At 35.4% G+C, this 12338-nt stretch overlaps 2 protein-coding genes across 2 annotated transcripts; one reads left to right on the top strand and one right to left on the bottom strand.

Moving 5' to 3' along the window:
• Window positions 1–1025: 1025 nt before the first annotated feature.
• Window positions 1026–1355, bottom strand: LOC142175701 (uncharacterized). Its single transcript, XM_075242679.1, has one exon. The coding sequence runs from the start codon at window positions 1353–1355 to the stop codon at window positions 1026–1028; it is 330 nt and encodes a 109-aa protein (XP_075098780.1).
• A 4691-nt stretch (window positions 1356–6046) lies between these two features.
• On the top strand, window positions 6047–8837 carry LOC142161769 (uncharacterized). Its single transcript, XM_075245138.1, has 4 exons — window positions 6047–6680; window positions 6782–7003; window positions 7629–7805; window positions 8607–8837. The coding sequence occupies exons 1-4, from the start codon at window positions 6675–6677 to the stop codon at window positions 8658–8660; spliced, it is 459 nt and encodes a 152-aa protein (XP_075101239.1). The 5' UTR covers window positions 6047–6674; the 3' UTR covers window positions 8661–8837.
• Window positions 8838–12338: the final 3501 nt, after the last annotated feature.

Raw genomic sequence — 12338 nt, 5'->3', positions numbered from 1 at the left:
CTGAATTTAGGACTTAAGACTACATCACCTACTAGTGCCATCTTTACCTTATATCCATTAGGCAATGTAACTAGAAAAAGGTAAACTAAGGTCTTAATGTTGGTTAAAATGGATTTGTTATATGTCATGTGATTTGTGGTCCCGGAATCAAGTATCCAAGAGTCAGTGTTTGTCTTATAATATTCATATGAACAATTGCAAGAGTCAAAATAAGTAGAGTAAGCTGAAATACCTGCAAAGTTTACTGCTCCTGCCTTCATGCCAGAATTGTCTTCATCATTTCCATTCTGAAAATTTTCTAAGATGCTGATGAGCTGATTGTATTGTTCTTTGGTCAGGTTATGCATCATTCGTCCCTCTTTTTGAGTCTGTAGCTTTTCCCCATCTCATATACGACTATCCTTATCACCATAATCTCCAAACACATTGGCAGCCACTCGTTTTCCTTTATTGAACTTGAAGTCTTGTGAATAACCATGAAGCTTGTAGCACATTTTCTTAGTGTGCCCTGGCCTCTTGCAGTAATCACAAACTGGTCGAGGTCTGTTTGTGGAGTAATTTCCCCGGAAGCCATTGCTCCAAGTGCTACTCGATTGGTTGTAGTTTGTGTAGGAATTCCCTCGAGGTCCATTTCTTTGTTAACCATAGTTGGTTCTGAAGATGTTATTTCCTGTCATGTTCACACTCAAGGCAATGGAATCGATCATCAATTGATTACTTGGTTTCATCTCCCTTTGCTTCTCCTCCTGGATGAGAATGGCAAATGCTTGTTCCAAGGAAGGCAAGGGATTCATCATCAAGATGCTTCCCCTCACAACAGTGTACACCTCATTTAATCCCATTATGAATTCAATTAACCTCCTGTCCTGTTCAGCTTTCTGCATATTTGTCTGGGCACCACATGTACACTGGCACTTGCATTGAGCATGTGTATTCAAGGTGTTCAGTTCTTCCCATAACTTCTTTATCTTAGTATAGTACCATGTAATATCGAGTGTTCCTTGACTCAAATCACTCATTTCTTTCTACAATTGATATAGTTTTGCCACATTGGTTTGATCATATCTGTCCTCCAACTCCTGCCAAAGCTCCTTGTCATCGTTTACATACTGCAGACTGTCTGTTAGATCCTTCGAAAGAGAATTCAAAATCCACGAGGTCACTACATTATCACATCGTTCCCATTGATCAAAAGTGGGATCCTTTGAGTCTGGTTTTCCACACTTCCCATTTATGAAGCCTACTTTGTTCTTCACAGAAAGAGCCCTAAGTACTCCTCGCCTCCATGACTTGTATCCCGATCCATCAAAAGGCACTGGTACAAGCATGGAACCTGCATTTTCGGATGGATGCATGTAAAGAGGGTTGGTTGAATCGAGTAGCGGATTAGGAGAATCCGATGTGCTTTCTTCAATTGCCACGATCCCAGTCGATATGTATGTGCAGAGAACTCTTAATCACCCGATTTCTGTACCAATCCTAAATTTGGGGCTGACCTCGAACCTCAAAACGAAACAATATCGAACCTTGATTTTTATGGACCAAAAATGAAATTAAGCTAGAGATTAGAACCTCCGCTCTAATACCATGACAAAATCTTATGTGAATGAAGTGAAATCGAGCTGAGATGAGCTCCAATGGCAGATGAGCAGAAACCTAGCTAAGAAAGAGGAAATGAGAGAAGAAGATTCGAGAGCTCTGTGAAATATAATTGGGAAAAAATGTGTTGAATATTCCAACTGTACAAAATGTCCAAACCCCTTAACAGTACACGTGACTCACACACATGACAACTGGCAACAGATGTCCTCTAACTAATAACCATATTAACAAACTAACAAAGCTAAGCTAACTCACTAGCAAGGAAAAGATAAATACACGTGTGCACAAAGTGTATAATTAGTCTCAATAAAGCAACATAATGAAATTCATTTGAACTCGTACATAATACTCTAACTTCGCCCCGGAAAAAAATACATTTAGAAATGGGTGCTCTTAAAAAGAGAGGTTTGTACTTGGTAATACTCCGTGAGAATGAAATACTCGAGATTAACAAACATCAAGTAATCTTTATTTTTACACATAATAAATTTGAAAATAACGCACAAAATAATTTTTGCAAAATTACTTTTTTTATTTCAAGTATAAGTGAACATAGGAGATTATTTTCTCGTTTTCTACGTACTAACAGAATAAAAATATGTTAAGATTAATTTAACTAGCTCCCACAATAAAAGGAAATTATTTAGTTGGTGAAATGTCTTAAATTCCAACCATAGGGTAGATATACAATGGTGCACTCCAATATATTAGGAAATCGAATGCTCTCTGATAACTTTGAAAATAGCGAAAGAAGTTTATATCAAGGAAAGAAATCAATCCATCAATTGCTGAATTATCATTTGATGAGACAACAATTAACTTTAGTAAACGAAAAACTTTCCTAAATTTTACATTCTGAGTTGCTCAAATTTCCAATCCTAAGATATTTTTGTCCATTTAAAGTCTCCGCTTAGGGACTGTAAAATATGACTGCAGAAACTGTGACAACTCTCTGACCTGCCAATTCCTCTTTTACAGCTTTAACTCGTTGCCTTCACCGAATAGACTTTGCGGTAACTGCTCCTCCGCGCCGTTGCAACAATTCAAAGTTCAAACCTTACCATATCCAATTTACAGTCCTTCTAGCCTGTTTGGGCGTACTAATTTTTTGCCAAAGTATTTTTTTTTTCGGATCAAAATATTTTTTCCCATAATTCAAGATTTTAGAAGAAGAAAAATCCTTTAAGTAAGGAAAATAATAAATATATTAGTTTTGTATTATTAATCTATTGTTTGGTACTTCCTCCGGTCCACTTTATTTAATTTTTTTGGCTATTTTCACATATTAATGAATTCATCTTTTAACATTAATTAAGAATAAAATTGACAATATTAACCTTAATTTGTTCATTGAAATTATAACAAACACTCCTATACTCTTTACTCCAATGGAAACTTTGGAAAAAAAGAAGTTAGTTCCTTCTTGATATTTGAAAAAAGGAAAAAGGGCCAAATATACCCCTCTACTTTTGGATATTGTCTACATTTATCCTCTATTATACTATCCGGCCAAATTTATCCCTAACGTTATACTATCCGGCCAAATTCACCCCTACCATCAACAAACTTTTAAAAATTACTCCTCAGTCCGTAAGGTGACCCAAAATCTCCCAAATTATTTTAATTAAGTCACTTATTCTTCTTCTTGATCCATTATTTTCGAAATAATTAGCATTTACTCGCTTTCTTAATTGAAAAAAAAATAAGAAAAAGAAATATCAAAATAATACAACTGTTAGTAAACAAAATAAAGTAAATTGAAGAATCTAAATTAGATAGTTTGTCTAAATTCCAAAAGTATTTACATAATTCCAACTATAATGAATTCGTTGTACCAAAGATATGGAGACTTTGCAAGTATTAGTGATAGAAGTTAAGTTCTTTGGAGACTTTACATTGTCGGATTTAACTTTGCTTTAATCAAATATCTACGCATTATGCACTTTTAAGTTAGTCGATCGAACTTTATACTAATAGATAATAACAAAATATATTCGAATATACATGTACATACATGATGACCAGCTGCATATAATACACAATTAATAAACCCATTGAATTCGACGGTGCGTATATGGTTGAAAAATAAATAAAATTTTAAACCAATTCCAAACCCATTATCACAAGAAGAGAAGTGGGTGCATTGGTAATTAAAAATATCCATGAATAATTTGTATAGTCTAGTACCTTTAGCATTCACATCAATAATAATTTTTGAATATAGTAGAGCAACAAGAATAAGTGATTTAAATAAAAGAAAATTGAAAGATTTTGAATTACTTAAGAAATCAAGGGGTAATTTTTAAGAGTTTGCTAATGGTATGGGTGAATTTGGCCGGATAGTATAACAGTAGGGGTAAGTTTGACCGGATAGTATAACTAAGGTTAAATGTAGACAATATCCGAAAGTAGAGGGGTATATTTGGCCCTTTTCCCTTATACGATAAATATTATTAAATTATCATTTGAGTAAATAATTAAGCATAAAAGAAAAATGGACAAATTTCTATGAAAAAATCAGTGTAGATTGTCGTATGGTGAATTTCTTTATCGATGTAAAGATAATTGGATATCTTTTGAGCCCACAAAGACGAAAATCAAATTTAATTTGATACATATGATATATTTACTTATTTTGATTTTATGAGATAAATAATTCTTAAAAAAATTATGTAGTACATGCTATTTATAACACACCAAACCAAACAGTCAATAAGAAATAATCATAATATAACTAATTCTAGCATTATTAATCTAAGTATTACTAATGCATCTTATTTAATATTATTCTTATACGCCCTACAAAACGACCCCTGCTATTTTCCCTAATAGATTCTAGAGGAATTTTCAGAAACCACTATTGTTTAGTGGCTATTAACTTCCTATAGCTACCATATACATAATTACTTCATATAGTTACTATTCAGTTGATACGGTAGTGTATTCGTTGTATTCGCGCTGCTGTATTTATGAGCAGCAACAAAAAATGCCTAAAATCAGGGCAGTCCAGATGTACGCTCATGCATTCACATGTATTCGCGCCATGTATTCATGAATACAGTAATGGCAATCACCTTAAAAATAGGTATGTCTAGCAGTCTAATAAGGGAAATAATATCAATTAGCGTGATACACTTCTAATATAACTCAACAGAATCAATTTTAACATGTCTCATTATCAACACAATTAATTAGAATGATATTTTAGTTGTATATAACTATTGTATTTAACTTTTGTATTTAGTGTGTTCAATTTTTTTTTTACTGTTGTATTCATTAGATTCAATGTTTGTATTTACTGAATTCGCTATTTTATATTCAGTATATTCAAATGTATTTGTATTAACAATATTTTAGTTATTCCTAATACATGTTATTACTGTTGTATTCAGTATATTTAATTAGTTGTATTCATTGTATTTCTATTTGTATTCAGTGTATTTTACTGTATTTTATTGTATTTTAAAATTAAATGTATTCAATGTTTATATTTTGTTCTATTTTAATATTTGTATTCAGTGTATTTCAATATTTATATTATGTATTCATGCATTACAGTATGTATGAATACAAGTGTATTCAGCTGTATTAAAAAAATACAGATCTTCGAAATACATAAATACATGCACAAAAAATATATTTATATAAAAATATAATGTGTTTGAGTGAATTTGTACAGAATACAATGTATTTGTATCATTTTATGTGACTAAATAGCAAAGAAGAGAAGAAAGTTCGTCGGAGAGGGCATTTTTCGGCCAAGAAGAAAAGAAAGTCGGTCGGATCCATACAATAAATTTATGATAAGAGTTCATTACATTGCTCCGTTTCGTTCGAAAAATTCTCTCTTTTCTGTTTCCTGGCTTCCTTCTACTCTATTCTAATGTTTCGCCGACCATTAATACTAAGGTGCGTATCTTGAGTTGCTCGAAGAGAGAGATTCTTCTTTCTCACGGGCCATCAATACTAGGGTTTGGGTTGCTCGAAGAGAGAGAAGGAAGAGAGAGAAAGAAAAAAAAAATCTGAAAGAGAAGATATTTATACTTGAAAAAGAGAGAGGAAAAATATAAATAACGTATTTCATGTATCAATAGTAATATATAATATAAATACTTATTTTGTTATAAAATATAAAAGATAACTATAAAAAATAATATTTTAAAATAATTTTAATTTATAATAAATAGAACGTAAACGACTCGAAAAGTTAAAGAATGGATAATGAATATGCACAAAGCACAAAGCTTTTCATTGTGACGCGTGTGGGGTTAAAAAGTATATTTTCAAACTTTTGATACTTTCCTTAAATTCATGTTTTACATTTAATTTTCAGAAAGCAACAACGTCGTACTGTATTATACTAATGATCCATCGGGATATACTCTGTCTCAGTAAAGACCAAACAAATTGGAGAGAAAAGTAAATAAATTCTCCCATTCCTTAAAGCAAAAAGAGTAAAGCTGAATTTTCTGCCTTACCTCTCTCTGTCCCTCTTGTCTGCTATTCACATTTTTCATATCTGGGCTTTGGTCCCTTCTTTGTTTCTCAGCTTTTTTCTACTGTACTATAACATAAATAGTACTCCCTTCGTCTTAATTTATAAGATTGAGTTCCAATTTCGAGAGTTAAATATTTTTTTATCGCAAAATTTATATATATATTTTAAATATTTTAAATTATTAATTATTATGACTTATAATACTTACTATGTAGTTTACAAATGCATAAAAGTTGTTTTGAAAAAATAACGTAAAAATTCTATATCCGAATTTAAAATTAGGAAATTTGAGAAGGAGTACTCTCTTTGAATTTTCATTCTCAGTCCTGTTTTCTCTTCTTTTTACCTTTAAAAACCCTCCACCAACAAAAGATCACTATGTAAAAAAAAAACAAATCACTATGTAAAAGAATCCCATTTCAGGCCCTATAAAACATCCTCCGAGTCCTCTACTTTCATAAAATCCATTTACTACTAAAATAAGTACAAAAAAAGAAGGTAAGTTTGAACTCTCAAGAGTTTAAAGAGTGATCAATCTCCAAGATTTTACTGGTTTCTTTGCTATAACACCAAAATGGATGTAAGTAACTCTTGTTTTTGTCTTTTCAGACATGGGATTTTCAATTTTCTTGATTTTGATTTTGTCTTTTTTTTTTTTTTTTTTTTTTGGGTTCAAAACAGGAGAACAACTATTACTTTAAGAGAAGCCTTGTTCCAGCATTTGGTAGCTGGGATTGTAACAATAATGAAATTCCAATTCCTTTTACAGAGTGTTTTGAATCAGCTAGGCAAGCTAGTTTGTTTCACTACAGCTATTCTCAAGACTCTGATTTGTATGTCACTGGTGATCTTTACCAGAATGATATTGTTACACCTACCATGATTGTTGTTCCTCGTCGTAAGGTAATTTTACTAACTATACTGCCTAATTTTTCGACAAAAAAAAGTATTTATTAACCCTTGAACAAAGGTGGCTCCGCCACACTTATGAGCATTAGCTTCTTAGCTTATTTCTATGTTATAGTCGATCAAAAGCGGATCCAAAATTTAAATTCTATGGGTTCAATCTCTAAGTTTTAGCATTCAACTTGTTATATTTTTTAGTTACGTATTCATATCTACTACTTCATTCATTTGTTGTAGTTTTAATAAATTTTTGCACATAATTATACTCTGCGTCAATAGTACTGGGTTCAGATTAATCCGGTATCGTAAGGCTGGGTACCTCCCTGTAGCCAATGGCATAGCCATCTTTGTCCAAGAGATTGATACCCTTTTGTTAGAAAATTATAATGTGTAGGTAGATAAGTATATTGAAATCCCTTTTCTTTATATGTGGTTACTTTTTTGAATTTTGACAACTCTTTTGTGTGAAATTCGTGGATACGCCACTTGTTATATCCATTCCATTCAAGAATTAAATTAGTTCAACAAGCTTAGGTTACTATTGGATGTGATATTCTCCGGATATATCCTTTGTTTATAGTATATGAAGTGCAAAAGTTAACTGTAAAATTATGATGGGCAGAAAAAGGCAAGTTACAAAGAAGCAAGAAAAGATGCATGGGTGGTGTGTGATTTTGAGAAAGAAGCACCAAGCCCTGTTCCTATATCTCCTCCAACAGCTAAAAGTGTGCCCAAAAATCCTATTGATGAAGATCTCTACAAGATTTCCCCTGAGTTGCTCTATGCTAAGCCTACAAGGGTAGGTCCTTATAACTACTAATAAGCTAAGTGTGTTCTGTCGAACCTGTGACTTACTGACTTATGTGAACTCGTAACTTTTATTGTTAATCCGTTCTTGCGTCTATCCTTATCACAAGCACTACTAGCGGCGATCAAGACTCAAATGTAGTACTTGTTGATATTTTAGTACAACAACAACAACAATCCAGTATAATCCTACTAGTGAAGTCCGGAGAGGATAGGGTGTACGCAGATCTTACCTCTACTCCTGGGGTAAAGAGGTTGTTTCCGATAGATCCTCGGCTCTCTCCCTCCAAGAATTCTCCACCTTGCTCTTGGGGTAACTCGAACTCACAACCTCTTGGTTGGAATTGGAGGGTGCTCATCACTAGAACAATCCATTCTTGTCGTTGAGATTTTAGTAGATTTTTACGTATATAATCATATATTCAGGTTGCCAGAAATGAAGAGACATTTTGTGGGCCAAAAACTGAAAGTGATCGCCATTCTTTTGTGGTGTCAAACCATCTGATGAATAGTTCTGAAGTGACAGTGCTTAAAATGGTTATCTTTTTGACAGAGAAAAAGCAAAGAGAAGAGTGGTTGATGAGTTCTAACGAAAATGCTACTAGTAAAGTTTATCACTTTTTTGGGTTTATGTTAAAGATTTTTATTACACTAAATGTTAAAGTTTAATTAACAAGATAATTTCATTTATACAGAAAAAAGATTTTTTGGAAACTCCTTTATCTAGATTACAAATATGTAACCTTATCCTTGTGCTAAACTTTTTCCTTTGATTTATTTAAATTCTTTTCAGAAGGGCGTCCGGGCAATCATCTCGAGCTGTCTGCGGCCTGCTTGTGCTTGTTGAACATGGTGCAAGCAAAAGAAGAGAAAATCCAGAAATATAGAACTAGTAGTTTGTCTATATTTATAGTTATGTGTGGAGTCTTTTGTTGGGTTTAAACCAGTAAAAGGTGGCCCAAAAAATAACATAGAATCTTCTCTTTTCTTCTCTATATTGCTAGACGTATGTTTCTTCTTGGAAGTATTTTATGTCCTAGTACTATGTAGTGTTTAAGGGTAGTCTTGGATCAACGGTAACGTCGTTTTTATGTGATTTATAGATTACGGTTTGAGTCATGGAATTAGCCAAGTATGATATGATCCTTCCCTAAACTTTGTGTAAACGCGAAATTTTTCGTGCATCGGTACTACCCTTTAGTACTATACTAGTGTTGGCTTTTGTAATTTAAAAAATCATGAGGTACTGTGTGGGAAATTGGCATTACAAGCATATATTAATGGGGTCAATTGATTTTTTGGGACCCTACCTCTTTTATTCACATGGAAGATTTATTTTTACACTAAGAAATCTTTCATTTATACATAAGAGATCTAAAAAAAAATATTTTCTTAAATTCGACACGGTAAAAGGTCAAGTTAATGTATGAGAAAAATGAGAAATCTCTCACTCGTGTCTTTATTTATGGTGTACCCTCTGCCTTTTTCAGCTTTGCATCTTTATTCTTTTGTAAGACCGTTTTACTCTGTCGTTTTATTAATTATCAATTAAAGTCTCAGTTAGCTAATTGAACCAAATTTTGGAGGTAACCAACATTCATTTGGTAATGCTTGAAGAAAATATTTCCCGTCTATGTTCCCAAGAAAAGAACATGCTACACTGATTGGGTATTTATAACTTAAATCCATATATAAAAACGTAAAACTTCGATTCAGACTAATCATCAACGTCTAAACTGAGTGAATTTACTGTCTTATTGGAAACATCTTTATACTTGCCCTGCCTTTCCCCGTAGAGGCTTCTCTTTTTCTTTCTTTTGATCATAATAGGAAGACTAACCTGGTTACCTATACTGTAAGAATGGTTCAATAACTCCACTACTTGATTTTTTGCCTGGCTAATGGATCAACACTGAAACAAAAGGTGGATTAAAAGGCTGTAAAGAGTGATTCACGAAAAGAAGCAACAAAAACAACCTTAGTTGACTAAAGAGGAAATAAAGATATAAATCAAAGGGACTATTTCACACTAGTAAAGTGACAAAATGGTCAAGAATAATCCATCTCGTCAAATAATATAACCAAATAATTCTACAATGTATTTGTTTACCCTAAAAACGAATAAAAATTAAATTTGTAAATGGTTTTAAAGATACATGGATTTATTCAATACAAACGGTAAAGATTACTAGAATAAACAGATAAGAGATGTAATAAATTATCAAACCGCTTAAAAATAAGGGGGATGATTCTGGACTCGAGGGCAACCTCAATGAGGTATCCGTCTTCGATCCCGGGCTTATAATAATGAAACACTGACCAACAAACGTAAGAGCTTTGAATAACAGAATAATAGTAATAATACCTTGATATGCGTTTTACAATGTGTCTTGCAAATAATCAGACCCCTTTATATAGTAGGGGAATCCTACTTTAGATACAATTTCATAAAAGGTAAAAAATCTTCCGTTTAATTAATTATCGGATTTTCGCCGGTATGAGCCGAGATCCACGTCGCGATATCCGGTCAGTCACAGATATCACGACCTCCTATTAATCATGTTCGGTTGCCCGATAATGCTCTCTGAAGTCTTTTAATATTTGGACCGATACCGGGGTCACGACCCCAATATTCTCGAGGGTGGGCGTCGTGCCCACGGAATCTGTCTCGATGAGTCCCTTACCTCGATTCCGGCTCCTTGTCATCATGTCCCTTACTCGATTTATTTCATCGGAAACCGGGCCGTCTCATGGGTCTGGTTTCATCCGTATACAGATAATCCCTTCGTTTCTCGGAGAGTAAGTTTTACGGAAACGACGAGGAACGACATGAGTTCTTCGATTTCTTTTCCAACACGCAGTGACACAAAACGACAAAGAAACCGAAACGTCCCGTCAGTCGCGTCATAATGACCCCCAACGTGTGTCAGCCGTCGGCATGCCGCTCCTGGATGCGAAACGGCGCGAAGCCCCTATAAATACCCATTCTTTCGTTCATATTTTACTTTTGACCAAGCTTCTACCTTCGATCCTTCAAGATATCACTATCTTCCTTCATCCTTCAATATTCTTACCTTCGTTCTTGAGATTGAAACCTTTCTTTTACCCTTCACTTAAGCGAGTGTGCTTGATATTCTTAGCAAGTTCTCACCCTTTATCTCCCCATTCTCCTTCATACTTTCAAACCTTCTTTTCCAGATAAAAAAAATGGCAAAGACTTCCAAGCCCGTTCCCCAGAAAGATGCTTCTTCTTCTTCGCAGCCGACCACTGAGGTCGAGGAGACCGCCCCTGATGTGGTCGTCCTCGAAAGGTCTGCTCCGGGCGCGACCACTGATGAACCGGCAGCCGATCCCCTATTTAAAATGTTCGTCCCCGGGGGTGTTTGGTTAATGATGACTTTAAGGTCAAAAAGCCATCTTCGGTTCAAGGCTGATGCGAGGTAGTGTCACGGTACATTTGCTTCATTACTGAGGCCGTTCTAGTTGCAGTTTGAAAGGGTTACGGTTGGGCGGATAAGGATGAAGTGATTCTCGGGCCCGATAATGACATCATTACCCATGTTGAGGGATATCTGAGTGTTTACACTTATCCCTTTACATTGGGCCTGGTGGACCCGGTTATCTTGGACTTTTGCAGGAGGTACGACGTATGCCTCGTCCAAATCCACCCATCGCTGTGGAAGATCGTTATCCTCCTCCGATTCTTTGTGAACAAAATCATGTACGTTCACCATTAATCATCTACTCTGCTTGCACAGTCCCCGAATCTTCCGGGGGGACTGATAAAGCTTGTACGCTGGGCCAGCAAAGCCCCATTTTCAAGTATCGACGAGGATCGGGATCGGGGTTGGCAAGGACGCTTTGTCCGGGTATGGACCGCCGACCTGATACTTGCCGAGTGGAGGCCGTTCCCCCAGAAGTGGAACGTATCACGTAAGTATAACTCCTTGAAAACGTTGATTTTATGTTTTATCTTCCCTTTTTCTCATCTGTGCTTGCTGTGGTGCAGCCCTCGCTTGAGTTCCAAACGCCATTCTTCGGCTTAAGGGGTGGATCAGAGGCATTTGTTTACATATGCCTTATGTCGAACGCTCGTGGTGCGAGCTCTCGAAGGGCCACTGGGAGGCCCATTCTCACGGTAAGATTCCTCTCTGTGAGTAAGTAGCACTAGACTTTCTTTTTCAACACTATGTCCTCATTGCTTCTTTTCTTTTTTGCACGCTTGCCTAACACCATCGAGCTTAGGCCCTTGGCTGGGGGCGAGGACCTGCCCGCTGATCCTTCTGCTTTGGGGTAGCCCTGGGCCACATCTGGAGAGAAGAAAAGGAGGAGGGCCCCGAGTTCCCCGAGCTCGGAAAAGAAGAAACCAAGGAGAAGGTTGGCTCATAAGCCAAAGGAAAACTCCAGCTCCCAAGTGCCTGACTCGGATTCACTCTTCCGGCTCAGGGACGAGCCCGATGAGGACGATCTTTTTGTGGCCCGCGAGTCGTCCGTTCCCGAGGAACATGTGGAAGCCGAGGTGGAA

This window comes from Nicotiana tabacum, chromosome 22, assembly GCF_000715075.1.
Source record: "Nicotiana tabacum cultivar K326 chromosome 22, ASM71507v2, whole genome shotgun sequence".
Taxonomy (NCBI): Eukaryota; Viridiplantae; Streptophyta; class Magnoliopsida; order Solanales; family Solanaceae; genus Nicotiana; species Nicotiana tabacum.
Note: the sequence above shows the minus strand (reverse complement) of the source record. Positions and strands in the feature narration are given on the sequence as shown.

Bases quoted from the DNA above. Each gene is read 5' to 3' on its own strand.
- LOC142175701 (XM_075242679.1), bottom strand. From the start codon at position 1,355: ATGCATCCATCCGAAAATGCAGGTTCCATGCTTGTACCAGTGCCTTTT.
- LOC142161769 (XM_075245138.1), top strand. The intron at 7,004-7,628 runs GTAATTTTACTA...TATGATGGGCAG, and splicing joins TTGTTGTTCCTCGTCGTAAG to AAAAAGGCAAGTTACAAAGA. The intron at 7,806-8,606 runs GTAGGTCCTTAT...AATTCTTTTCAG, and splicing joins TCTATGCTAAGCCTACAAGG to AAGGGCGTCCGGGCAATCAT.